Genomic DNA, 21,187 nt, shown 5'->3' with positions numbered 1-21,187 from the left:
AATGCCAATGAAACCCTCTTTCAAAAACCACTTTCCCACTATGTCTCCCACTCTCAGTCTCACAGTCTCACTCACTAGTATACACTAACACACTTCAGCAGCTATTACACAGTCTAATTTAACACTAGCACCGCCCACATTCGACCACCACTGCACGGCGGCAGCCGGAAACTCCATCAAAATGATGTACAGAAGAAGCTGCTGCATTATTTTCATTTCTCTGCTACTTGTCATTACTGTGTTTTCTTCGTCTTCTTCTTCTTCTTCAACGCCGCCACTTTTCAACCTCACTATTCTCCCTGCTCAGCATCCCAATCCTGAAGCTGTTGTTCAAGACTTTCAAAGGTACCTACTGCATGCCTTTAGCGTTACTTACTGCACTCTCTTTTTCCTTAAATTCTTCAATAATATATATAATCCTTATTCTACATTGTATTCTAGTGTTTCATACTTTCTTTAATTTCTTTAATTAAGAGAAAGTGTATCCTACATTGTAACTGTGGCTACCCAGTGGGGCATGACTCTGATATTTGTGCTTCAATAGGTTGAAAAAGTATGTAGCTAGGAACATATACTACATTGTAACAAAGTTAGTGGTACATTGTAACATTGATAATTTTCCATGCATAAATGCAGCAAAGTAAATGCATCACTTTGGAGACATCTATCAAGAAGAAAATTGTTATCCTCCGACCAGTCATGTTCCACCGGAAACCCAATCGACGATTGCTGGCGGTGCGACTCCAACTGGCAGCTGAACCGGCAGCACCTAGCGGAATGTGGTATCGGATTCGGACAATACGCCCAAGGTGGCAAAGGTGGACGTTACTACGTCGTCACCGACTCCTCCGACCCTGACCCAGTCAACCCTCCTCCGGGGACGCTCCGCTACGCCGTCATCCAAACGGAGCCCCTCTGGATCGTCTTCGCCGCCAGCATGACCATCCGCCTCTCCCAGGAGCTCATCTTCAACTCCTACAAGACCCTCGACGGCCGCGGAGCTAACGTCCACGTCACCGGCGGCGGCTGCATAACGTTACAGTACATCTCCAATGTCATCATCCATAACATCCACGTACACAACTGCTACGACTCCGGCGACACAAACGTACGGTCAAGTCCGACTCACTTCGGGTTCAGATCGAAAGCCGACGGCGACGGGATTTCCGTGTTCGGATCGAGGGATATTTGGATCGATCACTGCTCGTTGTCGGAATGCAAGGACGGGCTGATCGACGTCGTGATGGGGTCCACGGGGATCACCATATCAAATAACCATTTTTCGCACCATAATGAGGTGATGTTGTTGGGTCACAGCGACGATTATTTGCCGGATTCTGGGATGCAAGTCACCATTGCTTTTAATCACTTCGGACAAAACCTGGTTCAGAGAATGCCGAGGTGCAGACGAGGATTCATTCATGTCGTCAACAATGATTTTACGAGGTGGGAAATGTATGCCATTGGTGGCAGCGGTAACCCCACCATTAACAGTCAAGGAAATCGTTACATGGCACCATTCGACCGTAATGCCAAAGAGGTATACACATATATAAATTCCTTTATGTATTTATGTGTTCGGTTCAATTGATTCAATTCTGGGATATGATGGCGGTCCATTTGTACTTTATAGGTGACAAAAAGAGTGGACACAGAAGAAGATCAATGGAGGAACTGGAATTGGAGGAGTGAGGGGGATATAATGGGAAATGGGGCCTTCTTTGTAGCATCAGGTGATGGTGTAGAAATCAAATACGAGAAAGCCTATAGTGTGGAGCCCAAATCTGCAAATTTCATCGACCAACTCACCATGAACGCCGGTGTCCTTGTTGGCAGGTCCCTCATTTTCAAACTTAATTTCTTTCACTTTTCACTTTTTTCTTTTTCCCTTTCTTCCATTGGCCCTTTACTGGTCGGAGGACAGCACATTACCTTAGTCCAACGTTAAGTTAAAGAAAACATGTTTTTCTAGTTAATGAGTGGCAACACATGCCATGCTTGCCAGTTAAGACTTTTTTGATGTTGACTATGATGACAGGGGAGGCAATAATAAGGGCAAGTGGACTGCTGCTGGGAATGCTAGCAGTAGCGGCGACAACGGTGGTGGAGGAACCGACTTGGTAGCGATTTCCGGCGATCGGGATGATTATGATGGTGATGATTCCGGTGGAGGCTGTAGACTTTGCTGTTACCCCATTGTACTGTTTTCTCTGATAACCCTGTTAAGCTTCATGGTATAGTATGCATGTAATCTTGTGGGAAAGGCAAAAAAGGTGTCCTTTCTTCATCAATCTGCCCTGTTTCTAACAATGCCTAAATCATAATTTTCGTTTCTCATTTCTTTTGGCTAATTTACCACAACCGAGTTGGGGAAAGAAAGCGATTAATCAAATAAAAACGCCACAACATGAAGAAGCAGGCAGCAAAAGATTCACTGTATGTAAATATTATTAACCTTTTCAAAGAAATCCATGGCTTCCTTTAGATGTTCAACATACTTCTCAGTTTGCCAGAAGTAAAATGGGGTACAAAAAGAGAGAAACTAGAGGACGGATTAACTAATTCTCTTTAGACGATAATATTGCTCGTGTCTCCAATAATGCTTACCGGCTACTTGGGGGAACGTAACAGCTCTAGCTCTAGCGATCAATGAAGGATTTGTTCATGAGATCGACTGCTGAATCCATGAACTGCAAACAAAACACGGAGGAAAAACAAAAAAAGTGATAAGAGAATGGTACCTTTTTTCTTCGTACCGTCCCTAAGAGCCTTTATATGATTTTCAAATGATGCATAAAAATGGGATGAGATGAGAACTCCCATCTATATTCTACATTCAGTGCTCTTAAATAAAAACCCCAAACAGTATAAATTTAGAAAACCGATTTATGTACTAGAAACAAAACATCCTCCAATCCCATCTCTAACGTTTCTTTCCATCTAATCTTCCTCAATAAGTGCATTGTGCTCAATTCGACAGAGCGTTTACATCCCCATCAACAATATGCTACAAATGCTCAAGGTGAGCATGTATAGCCAAAATTAATCAATTTGAGGACAACACACAACTTATCTTCTACAAGATTATATAACAGAGAAAAAGGATCACTAATCACTATATAACATCTACTTTAGCAGGCAATAGGAATTGATTTTACCTTCCCAATTGCCTTAAGTTCTCGTCCAACAGGTTCCAAAAATTTCAAATCCACCTCAATAGGCCATACCTGTGATCGCACAAAAAAGTGGTAGGGATTTATTATTCGTTTATCTTTATAAGTAGACAGTGGTAGGAATTCGGAGCTTCTTAAGATAACAAACACACACACACACAAAGGACCAACAAGAAACAGAGTTAAAGAAACCAGAACCTAGAAGTTAGCAGAATAACTACAGGTCATAAATGATTAATCAGTTAAGAAAAGAAGACAGATAACAGAAGCAACAAAGTATTTAAGCAAAGCTAATTATAAAAGGAGAACCCTTTTGCCTATTTGTGAAACATGGCAATATAATTGACAATAATTGAAATGCACCTAATACTGCAAATAGATTAAAGAGAAAAAGAGCACCTTAAGACCAAGTAATTTCAATGGTCTAGTCTGCCCGGGGACGATGCATTCCGGTCCAGCTGCCTCCACTATCGCCCCCATTCCCAAACCAGCTCCAATAGGGTCAGGGTGCTGCAAATACCACAAAAAAAAAACAAATCTTTTCAAAACACACTCAAAACCAACCAACCATATCTAGCAAAAATGAAATTAAAGATTGAATAATCACCTTCATGACGGAGAGGGCATAATCAGAATAGGGGCTTTGAGGGATTTGAAGGACTGGGAAGTGATTAATTTTGGGGATGGGTCTGGCACCGGGGACCGCCGCAGCCCTCCACGGCACATCTTCCTGTAAAGGAGCTCCACGACCACCTTTTTTAGACATTGATCAAACAAACAAACTCTTAAACAGAGAGATTCGGACTAGTTCAGTCAGTGTTCTGATAGATATACGGCAGATTTTAAAATTTTTTTAAGTGGTGATGGATGAACGATGGTTGGAGCTCTCAAAGGATTACCTAGGGAAGACATGAGGCCTCGGTTGGGACTTGGGGTTTATGTTATCTCTTACGTACAAGTTTTCATTCTTTTATTTTTTTTCGAATATAAAAATTATATTAGACTTGAACCCTTAATAATAAATTATAAAAATTGCACATGAAAATCACTTATTATTATTTTTAGATGATAATGAAATCACAATCACTACTAAAAGTATGTTAAGATAAATCATGTCTTGTGAGACAAATCGACATAAATTATCTATAATTAATAAGGTAAATCTCATCTTATGAGACAATCCGTTCAAAATTCAAACTAAAAAGATACGGAATATTCTAGTTAATATCCCTTCTCTTCTAACGATACATCTATTAACTTCCCAAATAATTTATAAATAATTATATTTTTTTGAGTCAAAAAAAAAAAACCTCCATATATAGAGGGGAAGGAAAGAAGAGCTCCATCATCAATTCATCATCAATGCCAAGCTCACAGGGCTAGTTAAAAGAAAGAAGGGAAGGAAATGCAAAAGCCATATATAATACAAATATATCCCCACAATAGTGAAGACTGAAGAGTGTAGTTCTTATACAAAACTAGAATGGAATGACAAAAACAATCCTGAAGTTTTTAGGAAAAAAAATCACAGGAGAATGATTTACCCAAAACCATTCACAACTGGATCTGTGGCTAAGGGTTCAATATCAGAAACAATTTCTCACTAGAAGTAAATTAAAAATATAGGGGAGAAATACACAAGCCATTCTTAAGCTGCAACAAGTTATGGTTATAAGTACATATGAGTTACAGTGTTCCCGTGACAAATCCCTCAGCTGCCTTCTCCTGCTGCAGCTGCTAATCTCTGCCATCTTAATTCTCGCTGTTTTTCCAGTTCTGTGGCCCGAGCCATTTTCTCTGCATACTGTCTTTGGCACTCCTCGAACAAATTTGCATCCATCTCCAAGAACATTTTGCGAACATTGACAGTGAGCCCGTGTACAGCTTGATTCCAATGGAACTGTATATTCTTTTCCAGAGCCTCGAAAATAATGGGAAAAATGGCATTCCTGTTCTGGGCAATCAAACTTACAATGTGCTCATTATTCCATAAAAATAGGGCTCGCTCTGCAACCTGAAATAAAATTTGACACATGAACACCATATAAAGGTTAGCTAACTGCATTGCCATGACAGAATCCTCCAAGATTAAGCAAACCTTTCCATAGCTGTTAAAGTCATTTTGAATGCATTAGATACTTGACTTTAGACTTTATGGTGATTATATATGGAAATTAATACTTATGGTTAGTGCGATCATGAGATGTGCAGACTGAAGCAGCCTGTAATGGTGCTTCATTACTGTGATAAGCGTGGCAGATAAGAGACAAGTGACTAGAGGAGAGAATGAGGTGGTTAATAACGGCCAAGGAAATGGGTATCAAGGACAATGTCTCAAGTGAATGGCAGTGGCCCGATGCTTTACATTAGTCTAAGTGTAGTGACATAATATGAGGGTATTGAAGACTCATGAGATTGATGGCAGTGGTTCAACTTGGTAAGTTGTCTGGTTTCGCAGTCCTTTTCCACCCTATCAGGATCACATCTGTGGGAATGAAGAAGAAAAAAATATGGCTAGGGAATGGAATGATACAAGTCTAGAATACGTAATGAAATTAAGCATGCATAATGATGAAATGGAATTTTGACCCTAACAAAGATTCTACCCATCCCAATATCAGAGAATAAAATGTATAGCCCTAAAATATGAAGGAAACTGGTCTTCACCTTTCTTTCCTCTAGGCATAACATAGAAGTGAACAAATAAAAAGTTGCTTAATAACAATAACAATAATAATACGAGGTTACTAATAGAAAAGCATTCTTCCATTCTAGATGGAAGAATTATAAAATTTACTTGGGTCACAGGATTATGTATCATATTGACTAATGCATCTTTAAATACAATTTTGATACTTTACAGCATTGATAGGATAAGTCCTACATTACGGAAAGAAATAAATGGCTGTCATATTTAAGCGAATGGCATACTTCTCTATTTTCCAAGAACAGGTTCAGTTACCTAAAAATCACATGTTTGGTAATAGTAGAACGAAGGAGAAGTTCAAAAACACATAGCCGCATAAGGTGATTGTAAGTTCAGCTCTTTAATGTGACTAAAGTCTAAAGGAGGCAGAAGGGGATTACAGGAAGATAGTAATGGGGATTGGGGAAGGCAGGTTCAGAAATGTGAAATTTTGAGAGTTAGGAGATGATTCCAAGCTGCAGAAAATGAAGATTTGAAGATTAGCAGATGACCAAGTTCACAGAGCAGAGTGAGAGTGTGATGCCAGTATTTAAGGCTATATAAACCTTGGTGAAAAACAATAGCACCTTTAATGAGTCTTCCCTTTGCCAATGGTGGTGAAGGATGACCCCTTCCGGCAATACTCGCACCAAATTCCATAGGCAATGGGGAAAATCAAACTTGGAAGGTATTGAAGAAAGGACAAAGGATCAAACATACAAGGATGCACAAGATCCACAAAGAGGAAACCCCAAATAATATCTTGACATAGCCACCGAAATGGGTTCAACTACATGATAAACATAGAACAGCCATCCACATGACATGGATAAATTTTGGTTCCTAAATTTCTATTTTCTATGTTCAACAACTATTATCAAGAAAAAGAAAATTGTTCATAAAGCTACATACTAAGATGACTAGTTGGATGAGTGTGCTACATTTTTGCATATCAAAAAGACAAAAACATGAAACTGTAGAAAATTTCAATATTTCACCATGCCCTACATTCTCCATTAAAGACACTATGAACAGGAGCATTGCATCAACCAGGAACAACTAACTATCCCTCTGAACAAACAGCTAATAAAGTAACTTGACACCAAATTAAAGCATATTGCAGCTTTAGAGCAAGGCATTTGTTACTTTATCTATTAACAATATCATTCACAAGTAGCAAAAGAAATAAAAGAATCCTCCATAAAAGGATGCAGATTGAAAAGTATAGTTAAAAGTTATTAAAATTTAAAACTTCCAATAACCTGAAAGTGTGGGCTGTTTAGACAACGAGCTATCTGTCTAAAAAGAGGAACCATGCAACGCTGAAATTCTGCTGCCTGTGTGGCTTCCAAAACTTCTTCAAGTTCTCCAAGGAAGAGAACCTCTTTTGGGCAATTAGTAACAGGCCAATATTTCAACAGACCTCTTATAACTACATCAGCCAACTTGTAATCCTTCTCCACAAACTGAACAATACAGTATGATAGCTGCTGATGATACATTGCAATTGTTTTTGGCTTGTGTAGTGGTATGAGTGCACGGGCAAGAAACAGCTTATGTTCCTCTTTCATTGGCAATGCAAACCCATTTATAATACTCCCTAGAATCTCCAAAAGCTCACCTATGCCGCTATGCCTCTCCGTCTCATATATAAAGCCATAAAATACATTATTGATTGCCTTCCTTACAAAAGGCCGATGCACCATGAACTTCCCATATATTCGATGAAGAATTGTTTTCAAATACTCTCTTTCCCTCGGGTCCTCAGAGTCGAACAAATCCAATAACTTTAACACAAATGAATGATCAATAAACCGCTTTGCTACCTTTGTATCAGTGTCAGATGACACAATGTACCGCAAAAGCAGTTCATATACTAGCTGCAAATGTGGCCAAGAGGGCTCAAGAAATGGTTCCTCTTCGTCAGGGTCAGCATTTTCTGACCCTGTGTTCTCGTGTGAGTTGGGAGGTAAGCACCGGAATATATTGATAGATATCATCCTTATCATTTCCTCCTGATTGCTCTCCGTAATTTTTCCAGACCCTGACTGAATAAAATCTACAAGCTCTACAAGGGACTGCCTCTTGATCTCCTTCTCCCTAGCCATCTTCATTGTATCAGTGAAGTCAAACTGAAAGCAACAAATCTGAAGCTTCTTCAAAAACAAGTTCTGGCGCTCCGACACCGGCACATCGCGAAACATAGGCAGGTTCTCTATAGTTCCAGGGGCCGGCATGGCAGCAGAAAAGAGCGCCGCCGCCGTAGGCAGATGCGACTGCGCTGAATCCGGGGGCAAGCTGCCCCTGGAAGCATGGTTCACCACTACATTGGATGTGGAAACTGAACCAGTCCCCGCCCCACCCTGTGGCCCGTAGCCAAAGTCTCCGCCGTTGGATTTGGGCACCTTCCGGTGCCCCCTCTTTATAATTTTGTTCAACATTTGACTCCAATCACTAAAACCCTAGCCCTAAATTTCGCCTATAAAGTATAAACACTACTCTAAACATCTGTCAACGCATTATGCAATTCAAAATAAAACAAAAACTCGTGAAAAAACGAAAAAACAAAAAACCCAGAGCTAAGAGCAGTGAGGAGGCCTTGAATCTGCAATCTGTAATTCGTTCACATGAGAATTGGGCGATTAGGTGGAGAGACGAGAAGAGAATTGTGGAGCAAAAGAAATGGTGGATCGTGGCTGTGATGAACGACCGCCGGATAAGTTATCGGCGGCGGTCAGACGGAGAGGAGGTTTCCGACGATCAACACGAAATGAGATATATAAATGATCTAAAAATAAAGAGTGAAAGGAGAGAGAAGGCGACGAAAGTCGTACTCCGTCATAGCTAAAATGGAAGGATGTTAACGAAAAGTCGAAAACGCAGTCGTACAGCGCCAACATGCAAATCCATATTAATTAAATTAAATATTATGGTAAATATATTTTCTTTTTGTTTAATCCTTATCTATATCTATATATATTATTATAAGAGAAAATTTTCAATTCTATCATACTAAACATTCAATTCAAACACTGGGGCTATATGGTCTAATGGTACCCGAGTTAAACTTCCATTTGAAATATTATGAGTTTGAACGAGGTGTTATTAGTTCTTTGTGTTTTAGTAAGTTGAGAAAGTATATATGTAATAGAGCCAGTAGCTTTCAAAAAAAACATTCAATTCAATCCAGCATCAGCCAATGTATCTATCAAACCCTATAAACAAATAGGTAATTCATGAAATTTAGTCAAAATGTTATCCTTCCATTGCCACTTTAATAAGTCTTTAATCTTATCTTGAGAAGTTCAATACATAGAGCATTAAATCTTTAGTAAATTTCACAAACAAAACTATCTTGAGAAGTTCAATACATAGAGCATTAAATCTTTAGTAAATTTCACAAACAAAACTAGATAGGTGAAAGATAATTTTCGTACCATAATATTTTGTATTCGATTCTTATCTTATCCCAAAAGGTTGAATTCTCAATCTTAAGGGTCCCCTACACTCCTACTCAACAGAGCATGTGGAGGATGTAAATCACGGTGACTCAATGGGTTAGTAGACATGACCAAATGTCGGTGCGCACAAGAAATTTGCCCACTTTGAACATAATTCGTACACTGCCGCTGCCGAGGTTCGAATCTTGGTCTCTTATCCCAAATACTGCCCACTAAAATTCGATTCTTGCAAATACCTTCTCAAGTCAATCGTACACGTCTCTCTTATGTAATTTACGAATTATTACACAAGAGAAAATTTTACTTAATATACACTTTTAGATAATAGTTACAGGTTTCTCCCTCGTAACACCAAAAAAAAATAAAAAAATCATGATATAATTTTAGAGGGGTAGAATAGTGATTCTTGAAAAATTGTGTCATCCCTTTGTAAGACAATAAAACAATTATTTTCCATTAAAAATAAAAAGAGGAAGACAATTTTTCTAGATTTTCAGTTCTTTGATGGCAGGACTATAAGATTTTGGTTGCTGTATATTATGCAAAAAGCCCATATGAACATTCATATCGACTTGAAGGAGCACCAAGTTTAAACGCAATGAATATTCCAATTCCGACCAGTGATCATATCAGACACATTTTCTGGTTATTTCTTCAGTTCAATCCACAATATGCTCTCCACATTCATACAAAGAGATTCTTGATCTGAGAAAACTGGAAACTGGAAAGTTGTATGCATGAGAGATCAACCATTCATGGCATTTTATCACCCTGTACATTACATACAGCTTTTAAAGGATTTTACTACTCTTATAAATCCTCACCGTCAACATTCATTTCATTCTACATGGTTAGCCTTACAAACTGAAACTTAATTGGTAGAGTGTAGCTTATCACTCCCTCAAATATGCCAACTATATATAGATATATATCTACATGTCTTTGTAAGTAATACTAACTGGAAGAAGTATACACTGTACATGCGAGTTGTAGGTGACTCTCGGGATTGGTGCATCACTCTGTCGCTTCGCCATTCATCATTCCCAGCCCATCAGCATCTTCCAAACTGCTTCTTGAATCTTCGTTTTTGGTACAGGCAAGCCATTCCCTTCATCGAGTAGAACTCTGTATATTTCCCATTCCCGGTCTCCCACCATGTATCTACCAATTTCAGCCTGGAAGTGATTAAGATCACAACTGTTAAGGTTTTACTAGATAAATAACATCCACTCAATGTTTGTTTTGTTTTGTTTTTCTACTCCATTCCTATATGTTTAGGTGTGAGGAAATACCGAAAAGACGCCAACGTTGAGCATTTTGAGCGCCAGGGTGATGTCATGAAAGACGAGGGGACGACCCTTGCCAGACAACTCCACGGGGTTTGCAACAAGTAGTTCTGTATCGGGGCCTCGGTTCACCAATGCTACTCTTAGAGGACGACGCAGTTCCATCTGGATACGAGAGCACAGGGCGTTTAATTTGTTGGGATCAACTATTTTCTTCCCATCTGCTTGCATGATGAATAAGTCAAGCTCACAGTCCATTTTACTTTTCACTGTGAAGCGCCCATAAGATATCTGAAACCACAACAGCATATTGGCATTAGAAATTATATATCTTTTCAAGTGTATATATATTTCGTGGTGTCCAAAAATAAACATAACAATATTTTCTATAACGAATTATCAAGAAACAAATTAAGACACAATCACTAACTAGTTAGCCATTGAAACGAGATTTTACTTTCAAGAAATAATATTATCTACCTGGATGTTATAATCCTTCAGCGTTCTCATTATATCATAGAGAAAACCTTTGTGATCTTGGCAAACAATCTGGATTAGTGTGTGACTAGGACTCAGCAAGTTATCCACTGCAATAGATGCCTTCTTACAAGCAGGAGATCCACCTCGATGATCGTCAACCACCTCACTGTCAAACATGTCCTCCGTTATTTCAGGGGGAAGGAATGACGGGCCTTGAGAACACAAAGTGACTTCAGGGCCAACCATTTCTATTTCACAGCTAATCATAGCGTCCCCAAGAACGGATTTTAAATTATCATATGTATCCTCCTGTCTTTTCTTTGTATGCAGCAGTTCCCTGATCACACAACTAACACATAAGTTTACAGGATAAACGAAGAAAATATCATTTTCGGTGATCAAAACCACATCACTTAATTAACAAATGCATCGATATCTATGAAATTACAAGCCCTCAAACAGGATGGGGTGCCATTGAATGGTGTTAGGATGAAAGCACGAAACACAAAACTTGAGGAAAGTAGGGTCTAGAGACTAGAATGCAGAACCTTGTGTCTGTTATGAAGAACAGGTCGATGACTTTCCCGTCTGGAGTAGTGGATATCTTCACTTTCTCTATGATAAGCTCAAGTTCGTAAAGGGCTGCTGTCACATCTGCCAAAAAACGTTTGAAAATTCACCCACGGATACAACCCACATATCCTTCTTGGACCAGAAACTTTACTAGCTATCAAGAAGATAGAAGCAAAGGCACAAATCGGTCAAAAAACTGACTAAAAATACCAAGCACACAACATATTACAAATTCTAAACTTTTGACAGATGACACAAGAACACAACCCATAATGGTAAACAAGCAAAGTAAGAACAATCTAAGATGCAAAAGTTAACCCCCCACAAGAAATAACATTGCAAAACATAGACATCAGCAAATATAGACATGTAACAATTGATTTCGTTGCTTCAAAATTACCATGTAAAAGGCCCCGTCGATCATAACAACAGAATTTCAAGAGGAACACATCAGGAGGTTTTGGAGACTGCAACTCAGCCCGGTAATACGAAATCCCAGAGGCTGAAGAACATGAAGGGCACACTCCAATCAGTCTCTTCTTCAGCAAACTCCATCTTGTGTTTGGTTTGCCAATCACCCAAAACACTAGGTAGCACCATTTCCCATCCGTGGATACATCTTCAACAATTGAAACAAAAGTAAAACAATACTAATTAACTAAACATCAAGCAATCACCAAGTAAATTGCAAGAAACTCAAATTAAGCACAGAAAGTGATTTTCCTTCCACTTGAGGGTGGAAAATTGCACTGGTTTAGGTCTTCCCACTTAAACACCCTCCAGACAGTAGAAAAAGTTGACTCTTTCATCCCAATTCCCAAATTAGAGCTGCGAATTACCAGCTCATTATCAATTACTGTACAATTTGAATATGCTTCAGCTCCACTTTAACCAGTGAAATTTTAAAGAAAAGAAACTTTTCCTTGCACAAAAGTCAAATCACAGTGAAAACTTAATGGAAAACCCTCTCCCAAATTTAGAGAAGATTTAGCTTACCAATTCTGACTACAGTGAGGCCAAAGAAGAGAATGATTCGACAAAGATCAGAGCCCAAGCCAGTCTTGTCAGGGCAGTTCACAGTGATCACACTTGGCTCTCCTTCCTTCTCTGATTGCCTTAGTAGCACAACGTCGTCGTGTAGAATCCCCATAAGTCTTCCTTTCCCTCTTTCTCTTCTGCCAGGCAGAGAAATGAGGGTTTGCTTTGCTCTTCTTCGTTTCCAAGTCTTGCACCCACAAAAAGATTGAATCTTTTTTGAATAATATTCCAAAAGCTCCCAACTAGGGTACCAAAACAGAGAATCTTTCTCTCTGCCTCCTGAATCTTTTTGCAATAAATATTCAAAAAGCTCCCAACTTCGATGAATACACAGAGAATCTTTCCCTCTTCCTCTCTCCGGTTTCTGTGCTCTGCACAGACACCCACGTTTTCAACTTGTATCTTGAATTTATTTATTTTTTAAATAAAAAATCACTTTCTTCAGTGCTGGGGGAGGAAGGCGGGTGGATGGGTTCACTGGGAAGTGAATATGCAGCTGGAATTTTGTTTGTGATGCTAATAAACAAACATTTACGATGTGGTCTGGCTCGAGAGGACGGGGGGGTGGTTGAAGGTTGTTGGGTGTTTTTCATCTGTTGATGACTTGATGCCACGCAGGAAAGGCACGGAATGCTTGAGAATATCGCAAGAAATGCACGATTTCATTTTCTCATTTCCAAATTATCGTACTCTATTAAAAATCTTCCCATTTCGAAATACAAATAAATGGAGTGAATTATGTGTACGTGTATATGTAATTCGCTCCTTTTTCTCTCCCATCTTCTTGAAATTGTGCAAACTTTTTACATAGTTTTTTTTTTTTTAATGTCTGTAACTCTTATTCAAATGTTCTCTTTAAGTAAAGATAATGTTAATGTTATGACCTTAGGAAGTTATAGACAAGTTGGACATATTCCTTATGCGCATCAATATTTGATCTAGTCATTGCGTCTCCGTAATTTACATTATCTCAGAGTGGGGGGCCTTTGATATTGAGAATTTAATATTTTAAGAGAAGAAAAAGACATGAAAAGTAAATCGATTTAAGACTTTGTACAAAAAAAACTTTTTTATTGCCTTTAAAAATTAGAAAATCAAATCATGAACCCTCTCTTTTGCAATTACTTATACATTTACATCGCACATAATTAAACTCATAAATTATACTAATTATTACACATGAACTTAAGACAATATTAGACATCATTTAAACATATATTATTGAAAAAATATACAAATATTATACTGAATTATTTGGAGATCGCAATTAAGAACCGACAAAAAAAAATACTATAAATTATTCATAGTTAATTAGCTCAAATTTTTTGTATAAAAAAAAGTCAATAATGCTACTACAGTGATGTTTGAGGAATTTTCACATTTGCTTTGTGCGTATCCAGAAAGAAGGAAAAAACTTTTTTTAAAAAAATGTTAGTAGGGCAGCTCGAGGGACCTGAAATCAAAGCATATTGGTGTCGGTTGGACTTACAATACCATTAGGAAAACAAGTCAAACTAAGCCACCTCAATAATCAATAATATAATATAATTTGAAAGAATAATACTTGAAGGAACAATTGAGGTATTAACTCATAAAAATAATTAATCGACTATGGAAACTTTCTAAAAACCTAATAAAATATAATGAATTTAAAAAAGCATATATCAAATTAAACATGAAATATAAAATAAAACGAACTCAAAAAAACACATAAAATTAATAATAAAAATTAAACCAATATAATAGATCAGAGCTCATTATGCATTTGAATTAAGCAACTAATTTTTTTTGAATGTTACTGGCCCCATTACATTGTAGTATCTGTTCATATACTTTCTCAACCTACTGAAACACGAAGAACCAATAACGCCTCCACTAAGGCTCGAACTCATAACCTCCCGGATACCATTAGACCACATAGTCTTGGTATTAAGCAACTAATTAATGTCTCAAAATTTGAACAACACACAAAAAATTGAAAACAGTTTTATTCATCATTCTTAAATGTCATGACGGGGCCTTCAATTCTTGGATTAATCATCCTCCTCCTTCTTCTTCTTAAGAGTGTCGTGTGGGGTAGTTCTTGCATTTTTAGTGTCCTTGTCTAGTTCAAAATTTGGGCCAAACACTATTTCAACAATCTTCTTCTTAATAGTGTCTTGTGAGATTTTTCCTTTTTCATCTAGTCTGAAATTTGAGTCATACAATATTTCAAAAATCCTGGACAAAAACGCATGCTGACAATCCAGTTGAGCCTTTACCAAGCCCGCCTCTAATGTTACTTCTTTTTCATTGGACCATATTTCAGCAATAAACACATACACACAATCCTGCAAGGCCTTTACCTTTTCCACATCTAATTTTACTTCTTCTTCTCCTTGTACACAATCCTGCAAGGCCTTTACCTTTTCCACATCTAATTTTACTTCTTCTTCTCCTTGTTCACTAGAATATATTTCAACAATTCTGGATACAGTCACATGCACAAAATTCTCCAGGTACTTTATGATTTCCACCTCTAATTCTACTTTTTCTTCTTCTTTGCTATGCTCCCGTGGAACTCGGCAATCGCCGCCGGGTGGAGGAGGAGGAGATGAAGAAGGGCCATACGGATATGGGTATGAAAAAGGCTCGTACAAATGAGGGTACAAATGAGGATATGAAAATTGCTCGTACGGACGATACGAAAAAGGGACGTACCAAGGAGAATATGGAAGAGGAGGAGGAGAATGTGGAGGAGGAGGATATGAAAATTGCTCATACGAACGATACGAAAAAGGGACGTACCAAGGAGAATATGGAGGAGGGGGAGGAGAATGTGGAGGAGGAGGAGAATATGAAAATTGCTCATACGGACGATACGAAAAAGGGACGTACCAAGGAGAATATGGAGGAGGAGGAGGATATGAAAATTGCTCATACGGACGATACGAAAATCTGCCATTAGGTATTCGCACGTTGAGGTATAGTTCTAAATCTGTCATGCCTCTCAATATTCTTCTACTCAATAATGGATTCCATAAATATCTATTTGCCATGGCTCGCTCTCAATATTGATCTTCTACTAAATGGCTTCCCTGCATAAATATATAACGTCCTAATCCTTTCAAAAATAAAAATAAAAATCTAAAAGATAACAAAAGTATATATAAAAGATTTATTTCTATATATAATTGAGGTAATTGAGTCCAATTATATTTCTATAATTTAATTAGGTAATTGAGATCAATTCTATATTTGATTAAAAATAGTCAAAATATTTGTATATATAAAAGATCTATTTCTATATATAATTGAGGTAATTGAGTCCAATTCTATTTCTATAATTTAATTAGGTAATTGAGTCCAATTCTATATTTGATTAAAAATAGTCAAAAAATTTGTATACAGTTTATATTTGTTAAACAAAAAATGTCGATAGTAATTTTTTCAACATAAATATTAATAATTGAGTAAATTAATCTAACACGGGTTACAACAAAATATTTTAGTTGATTGAGTGATTAATCGGTAAGTAATCAGCGAATATAAATCGGGTTGGATCAAAATGGCATAATGAAAAGTGACATACAACACAAGCAGTACAGTGAATCAGCATGTAATAGCAAGCAATTGAGTGCGTATGTAGTTGATGAAATAAAGAGTAACAAACACAAGCAATAATATATGTAAAATATATAGAAAATTCTTCCAAAAGGTTTAATCCTAACCCTAAGGGTCTCACATCCGACCCGACAGAGTATGTAGGAGGAGGTAAATTAAAAAAGAGTAACAATCACAAACAATAATACTCCGTATATGTAATCACAAGCAATAATATATGTAAAATATAGAGAAAGTACCACAGAGGAGAGCGAGCAGATGTCGAAGCTGTGACCGAGAAGAATTCAAGAAAGAGTAGATGCGTTATGTTCTTATATAATTATATATTCGTCGCACAAACCAAATTAGGTAATTGAGTCGAATTCTATTTCTATAACTTAATTAGGTAATTGAGTCCAATTATATATTTGATTAAAAATAGTAAAAATGTTTGTATACTGTTTATATTTCGTATCAATTACATTACATATCTACTATATATATATATATATATATATATATATATATATATATATATATATATATATATATATAATCGCACTCAGGTGCGAATACTTCGCCCAGACGCGAAATAGGAATGGATTCTGTCCGTCCACGTGTCCAGATCTAATGGATGAGAAACACTGATTTTTTTAAAAAACGCGGTGGCATTTTCGTAAATAATTGAATATCGAAGTGCAAGTAAAATGTATTACAAGTGCATGTAAAATGTATTATCGGTGCAAGTAAAAATTTACACTGAGCATCAATACTTAGTTGCACCTATCGTTATAAGTAGTTGCACCTATAGTTCTAAGTAGCTGCACACATAGTTATAAGTAGTTGCACCTAGGTGTATGAATGTTTGCGAGTGGTTTTCAGGGGTATTACTATCCGCAGAACTCAGATCAATGAATGTTAACAAGGCAAAATTACATGCACTTATAAGTGAAAATAGGTGCACCTATAGTTATAAGTAGTTGCACCTATAGTTATAAATGGTTGCACATATAGTTATAAGCACACCCATGTGCATGAATGTTTGCGGAAAGTGAATGATAACAAGGCAAAATTACATGCACTTATAGGTGAAAGTAGGTGCACCTATAGTTATAAGTAGTTGCACCTATAGTTATAAATAGTTGCACATATAGTTATAAGCACACCCAGGTGCATGAATGTTTGCGGAAAGTGAATGCTAACAAGGCAAAATTACATGCACTTATAGGTGAAAGTAGGTGCACTTGTAAGTGATTTTACTTGCACTTCGATGTTCAATTTTTTACGAAAATGCCACCGCGTTTTTTTTAAGTTATTAGATCTGGACACGTGTCGCGCGCTGATTCGTTCGCATTTCCCTCCTGAGCACTTATTCGCACCTGAGTGCATCCCTATATATATATATATATATATATATATATATATATATATATATATATATATATATATATATATATATATATACTATCTATCTACTATACTAATAAGAGCCCAAGAGAGTTAGGCCTATAATGGGTAGAAAAAATGGCGGTCACAGATTTTAATCAAATGTATGGCTCAGATTGATTAAAAGATTGATCAGATTTAAATTTTACACTAAACTTTCCTAAAATACCCACACACCGTTACTAATTCCGTTAAAATTTTAAGAATTTCCGTTAGTTCACCGTTAACTTACTCATTGATTTCAATAAAAAAGGTCTTAGGTTCGAACCTCATCCCAATCAAAGTTGGCATAATTAGTACTCTATTTTACTCTTATTAAATTATATATATAAATAATAATTTAGTAGTTACAACGAAAAATAATACATATGCATTTCTTTAATTTAGAATTATGTGTCCACAATGTCTTTATTCAAAAAAAAAAATTATTCATTATCAATAAATTAAATAAGAGAAATAATTTTATTAGTTATATTGTCTTTATTTTTCTTCAATATAAAAATTCTTTATATTCAAATTTATTAATTGATTATATTCGCTACATTATCTTTACAATGTCTTTATTCAGTGAAAAAAAAAATTATTAATTATCAATAAATTAATTAAAAGAAATATTTTCATTAGTTATATTGTCTTTATTTTTCTCAAATGTAAAAAATTTTACATTCAAATTCATCAATTGATTATATTCACTACATTATCTATTATCTTTTTTGTGCACTACTTTTCTAATTAAATATCAAAGTTATAATACAAAATAATGCTGTATATTTATTTACCAAGTATTTTATTAATACCATGAAAAAAATTTTAAAAAAATATAATTAATAAAGCCAACCATATTAACTACTTGAGAGATTTTGTGACAAAGAGAGTATTCAAATCACACAACAAATTGAAGTGAGAACTACCTCGCAATGTCCTTGTTTGACAATCAGCAGTTAGAGGTTAGCGTTAGCGGATTATACTAGCAGATTTGACCAGCGAATTTATTTAATTATTAACATTGGGTAGAAAAAATGACCGCCAAATTATTAAATCAAATGAATGGTTCATATTGTTCCGGTTTTAATTTGTTTCTTTTTAAGATTTTATAATTTATCCTTAATTATATGATTATCCATTTAACTTTTCCGTTAATTCACCGTTAGTCTAAGTCTAATATTAAAGTCTTAATAGAACTTAACCACAAATCCTAATGTCAGAATCTCCTCAAACAATATTAGTATATATTTAATATTTTATGCCCTAATTTTTATTTGTTTTCCCTTATGTCCCGTATTTGGTTTCAACCATACCTATACAATTATTTTATTGACAATTATAATCAATCTTGACTATATTATCTTGCATTTGTAAACTTAGAATTACCTATTTAACCCGCACGGGCTTAGCTCAATGGTTTAGTGGGTAGTATTTGGGAGAAGAGACCAAGGTTTGACCTCGGCAGCGGCAATGCGGGAATTATGTCCAAAGTGGGCAGATTCCTTGTGCGTATCAGCATTTAGCCCTGTCTGCTGAACCATTGAGTCACCGTGATTTACAACTTCCCACAATGCTCTGTCGGGTCGGAGTGTGGGGGGCCCTTGGGGTTGGGGACTCAACCTTTGGGAGAAGAATTACCTATTTAAATACGCAAATTCAACCTTCAATTATCTATGCATGAACAATTTCAATATAATCCTGTCTTAATATACTTTAAAGTACTTATTTAAAAAAAAAAAAAAAACATTGGGCATTATCCCAATCGCGCAATGCGCGTACAAAACTAGTATATATATATATATATATATATATATATATATATATATATATATATATATATATATAGATTAATATTTGATGCGTGTATAGATGCTATACAATGGCGATAAATGAGGAGATGACACATCATTAAAGAATAAAATCAATGCTAATCGAGACCTTTTTTGCAAAATATCTAAGACTTGTATTCTTTTAGGAATTTTTTTTTTATTTCTAATTAATAAAATATATCTACTTTCCAAAATATATTTATTACTTAATTATTATATATTTAATTATCTAATTAGAAATAATGATAACCATTCTAAAATCGGTAAAACAATTTGCATATTAAGAAATTTCTAAATATCATTCCTGTAAAAAATTCGACACACATTCAGTGTCTAATTATTTCTTCTTTTGTTTTAAGAAATTATTTCTAAATTATTATATTTATAACTAAGAATTCTTTAATTTTAATTAACAAAAAATCATCTAATTTCCTATATGTATCTTAACTCTTAAATCTATTTAAACCCCTAAACTCCTAAATTTAAATTGTAACCTTAGTCACTATTAGGAACAATTGTCACATCTTGTAAATTTAAATTACAACCTTAGTCACATCTTTAAAGTCTTAATAGGATTCTATAATACAAATCTTTATAGAATCTCAACTAAACCATTATTCTACCCAAAACAACAGTATATTAACCACAACTGGGACATTCTACAGGTATCATTGTAAATAAATCTCTTAAAATACTCACCATCGAGGTTTGAACTTATGACCAACTATTTAGAATAATAATCAAAATGTCATCACACTACATGATAATTTAGTGTGTGTGTATATATATATATATATATCACTTTCCGAGCTGCCATCACGTGTCGTATTTTCTGGATCGCCGGTCCCTCTCACGTGACGGACGCTTCAAGAAAAAATATTTTCCAATCCTAATCTCTCACTTTGGCCCAAATGTGGCAAAATCTGGACATAATGGATTTTGCAAAATTTATAGATAACACCTCTATTTATAATAATTTGCGTTTATGCTTTTATGTTTTGCCTATAATACTTTTTATTTTATTTTATTTTATTTTTTGTCAAAGCCTACTTCTAATGATAATTTAAACAATTTGTTTTTTTTTTTTAAATTTATCTAAACAATTTATAACCTTTAAAATGTTAATATATGGCATTTTATATTCTTGGTTGATTTGGGCAATTTATATTCTACACCACCGGCGCGCGTTGCATTGTGCACCCAGATGCAAAACGACGTTGTTTCATTTTTTTTTTTTTTTTGAAATTTTCCGCCCCAGTGTTTGACAATTATTTTTTCTTTTAAAAAAAACCCATGTTAAAAAATGTACATAATGTTATACTAGAATACACATAATTGTATACATGAATGTACATAATAATATAACAAAATATACATACTCTTTTTTAAAAGATAATACACATAATCTAACATAATACATAATAAACATAAACTTTTAACATAATATACATCAACTTTTAACATAATACACAAAAATTTCTTGATTCGGATGTACATAATTGTATAAAAAGAATGTACATAATTGTATAAAAAATGTACATAATTGTATGAATAAATTCACAGTAACTTACTCCCGCGCCTCCTAAAACGACGTCGTTTTGAGAGACGCACAGTGCTACGCGCGCCGTGGTGTAGGATATAACGATTG

General features: G+C 35.7%; 5 protein-coding genes across 7 annotated transcripts; 1 reads left to right on the top strand and 4 right to left on the bottom strand.

Moving 5' to 3' along the window:
* Positions 1-126: 126 nt before the first annotated feature.
* Positions 127-2,340, top strand: LOC109180912 (probable pectate lyase 12). Its single transcript, XM_019330629.1, has 4 exons — positions 127-345; positions 637-1,540; positions 1,634-1,836; positions 2,039-2,340. Exons 1-4 carry the CDS (start codon positions 182-184, stop codon positions 2,238-2,240), a joined length of 1,473 nt encoding a protein of 490 aa, XP_019186174.1. The 5' UTR covers positions 127-181; the 3' UTR covers positions 2,241-2,340.
* Positions 2,341-2,430: 90 nt separating this feature from the next.
* Positions 2,431-4,125, bottom strand: LOC109180913. Its single transcript, XM_019330630.1, has 4 exons — positions 3,781-4,125; positions 3,573-3,683; positions 3,159-3,227; positions 2,431-2,690 (listed from the first exon to the last, which is right to left on the bottom strand). The coding sequence occupies exons 1-4, from the start codon at positions 3,937-3,939 to the stop codon at positions 2,640-2,642; spliced, it is 390 nt and encodes a 129-aa protein (XP_019186175.1). The 5' UTR covers positions 3,940-4,125; the 3' UTR covers positions 2,431-2,639.
* A 445-nt stretch (positions 4,126-4,570) lies between these two features.
* LOC109182113 (serine/threonine protein phosphatase 2A 57 kDa regulatory subunit B' beta isoform-like) lies at positions 4,571-8,751 on the bottom strand. Of its 3 annotated transcripts, XR_002054333.1 has the most exons (4): positions 7,122-8,751; positions 6,261-6,335; positions 5,539-5,658; positions 5,097-5,187 (listed from the first exon to the last, which is right to left on the bottom strand). XR_002054333.1 is itself a non-coding variant. In XM_019332171.1 (2 exons), exons 1-2 carry the CDS (start codon positions 8,298-8,300, stop codon positions 4,885-4,887), a joined length of 1,482 nt encoding a protein of 493 aa, XP_019187716.1. In that variant the 5' UTR covers positions 8,301-8,739; the 3' UTR covers positions 4,571-4,884. The 3 variants fall into 3 exon arrangements, 1 of the variants encoding a protein (XP_019187716.1); XR_002054332.1 differs by lacking the exon at positions 5,539-5,658 and having other exon boundaries at positions 5,109-5,187; XM_019332171.1 differs by lacking the exons at positions 5,539-5,658; positions 6,261-6,335 and having other exon boundaries at positions 4,571-5,187; positions 7,122-8,739.
* Positions 8,752-9,908: 1,157 nt separating this feature from the next.
* On the bottom strand, positions 9,909-12,809 carry LOC109182269 (ACT domain-containing protein ACR10). The gene is made up of 6 exons (XM_019332397.1): positions 12,656-12,809; positions 12,060-12,278; positions 11,635-11,740; positions 11,087-11,423; positions 10,613-10,897; positions 9,909-10,495 (listed from the first exon to the last, which is right to left on the bottom strand). Exons 1-6 carry the CDS (start codon positions 12,807-12,809, stop codon positions 10,358-10,360), a joined length of 1,239 nt encoding a protein of 412 aa, XP_019187942.1. The 3' UTR covers positions 9,909-10,357.
* Positions 12,810-14,730: 1,921 nt separating this feature from the next.
* Positions 14,731-15,681, bottom strand: LOC109181094 (cleavage and polyadenylation specificity factor subunit 6-like). Its single transcript, XM_019330848.1, has one exon. The coding sequence runs from the start codon at positions 15,679-15,681 to the stop codon at positions 14,731-14,733; it is 951 nt and encodes a 316-aa protein (XP_019186393.1).
* Positions 15,682-21,187: the final 5,506 nt, after the last annotated feature.

The sequence above is a fragment of the Ipomoea nil genome, unplaced genomic scaffold, assembly GCF_001879475.1.
Source record: "Ipomoea nil cultivar Tokyo-kokei standard unplaced genomic scaffold, Asagao_1.1 scaffold1043, whole genome shotgun sequence".
NCBI classification, from domain to species: domain Eukaryota; kingdom Viridiplantae; phylum Streptophyta; class Magnoliopsida; order Solanales; family Convolvulaceae; genus Ipomoea; species Ipomoea nil.
The sequence above is the reverse complement of the archived record's forward strand: the minus strand, read 5'-3'. Positions and strand labels throughout refer to the sequence as shown.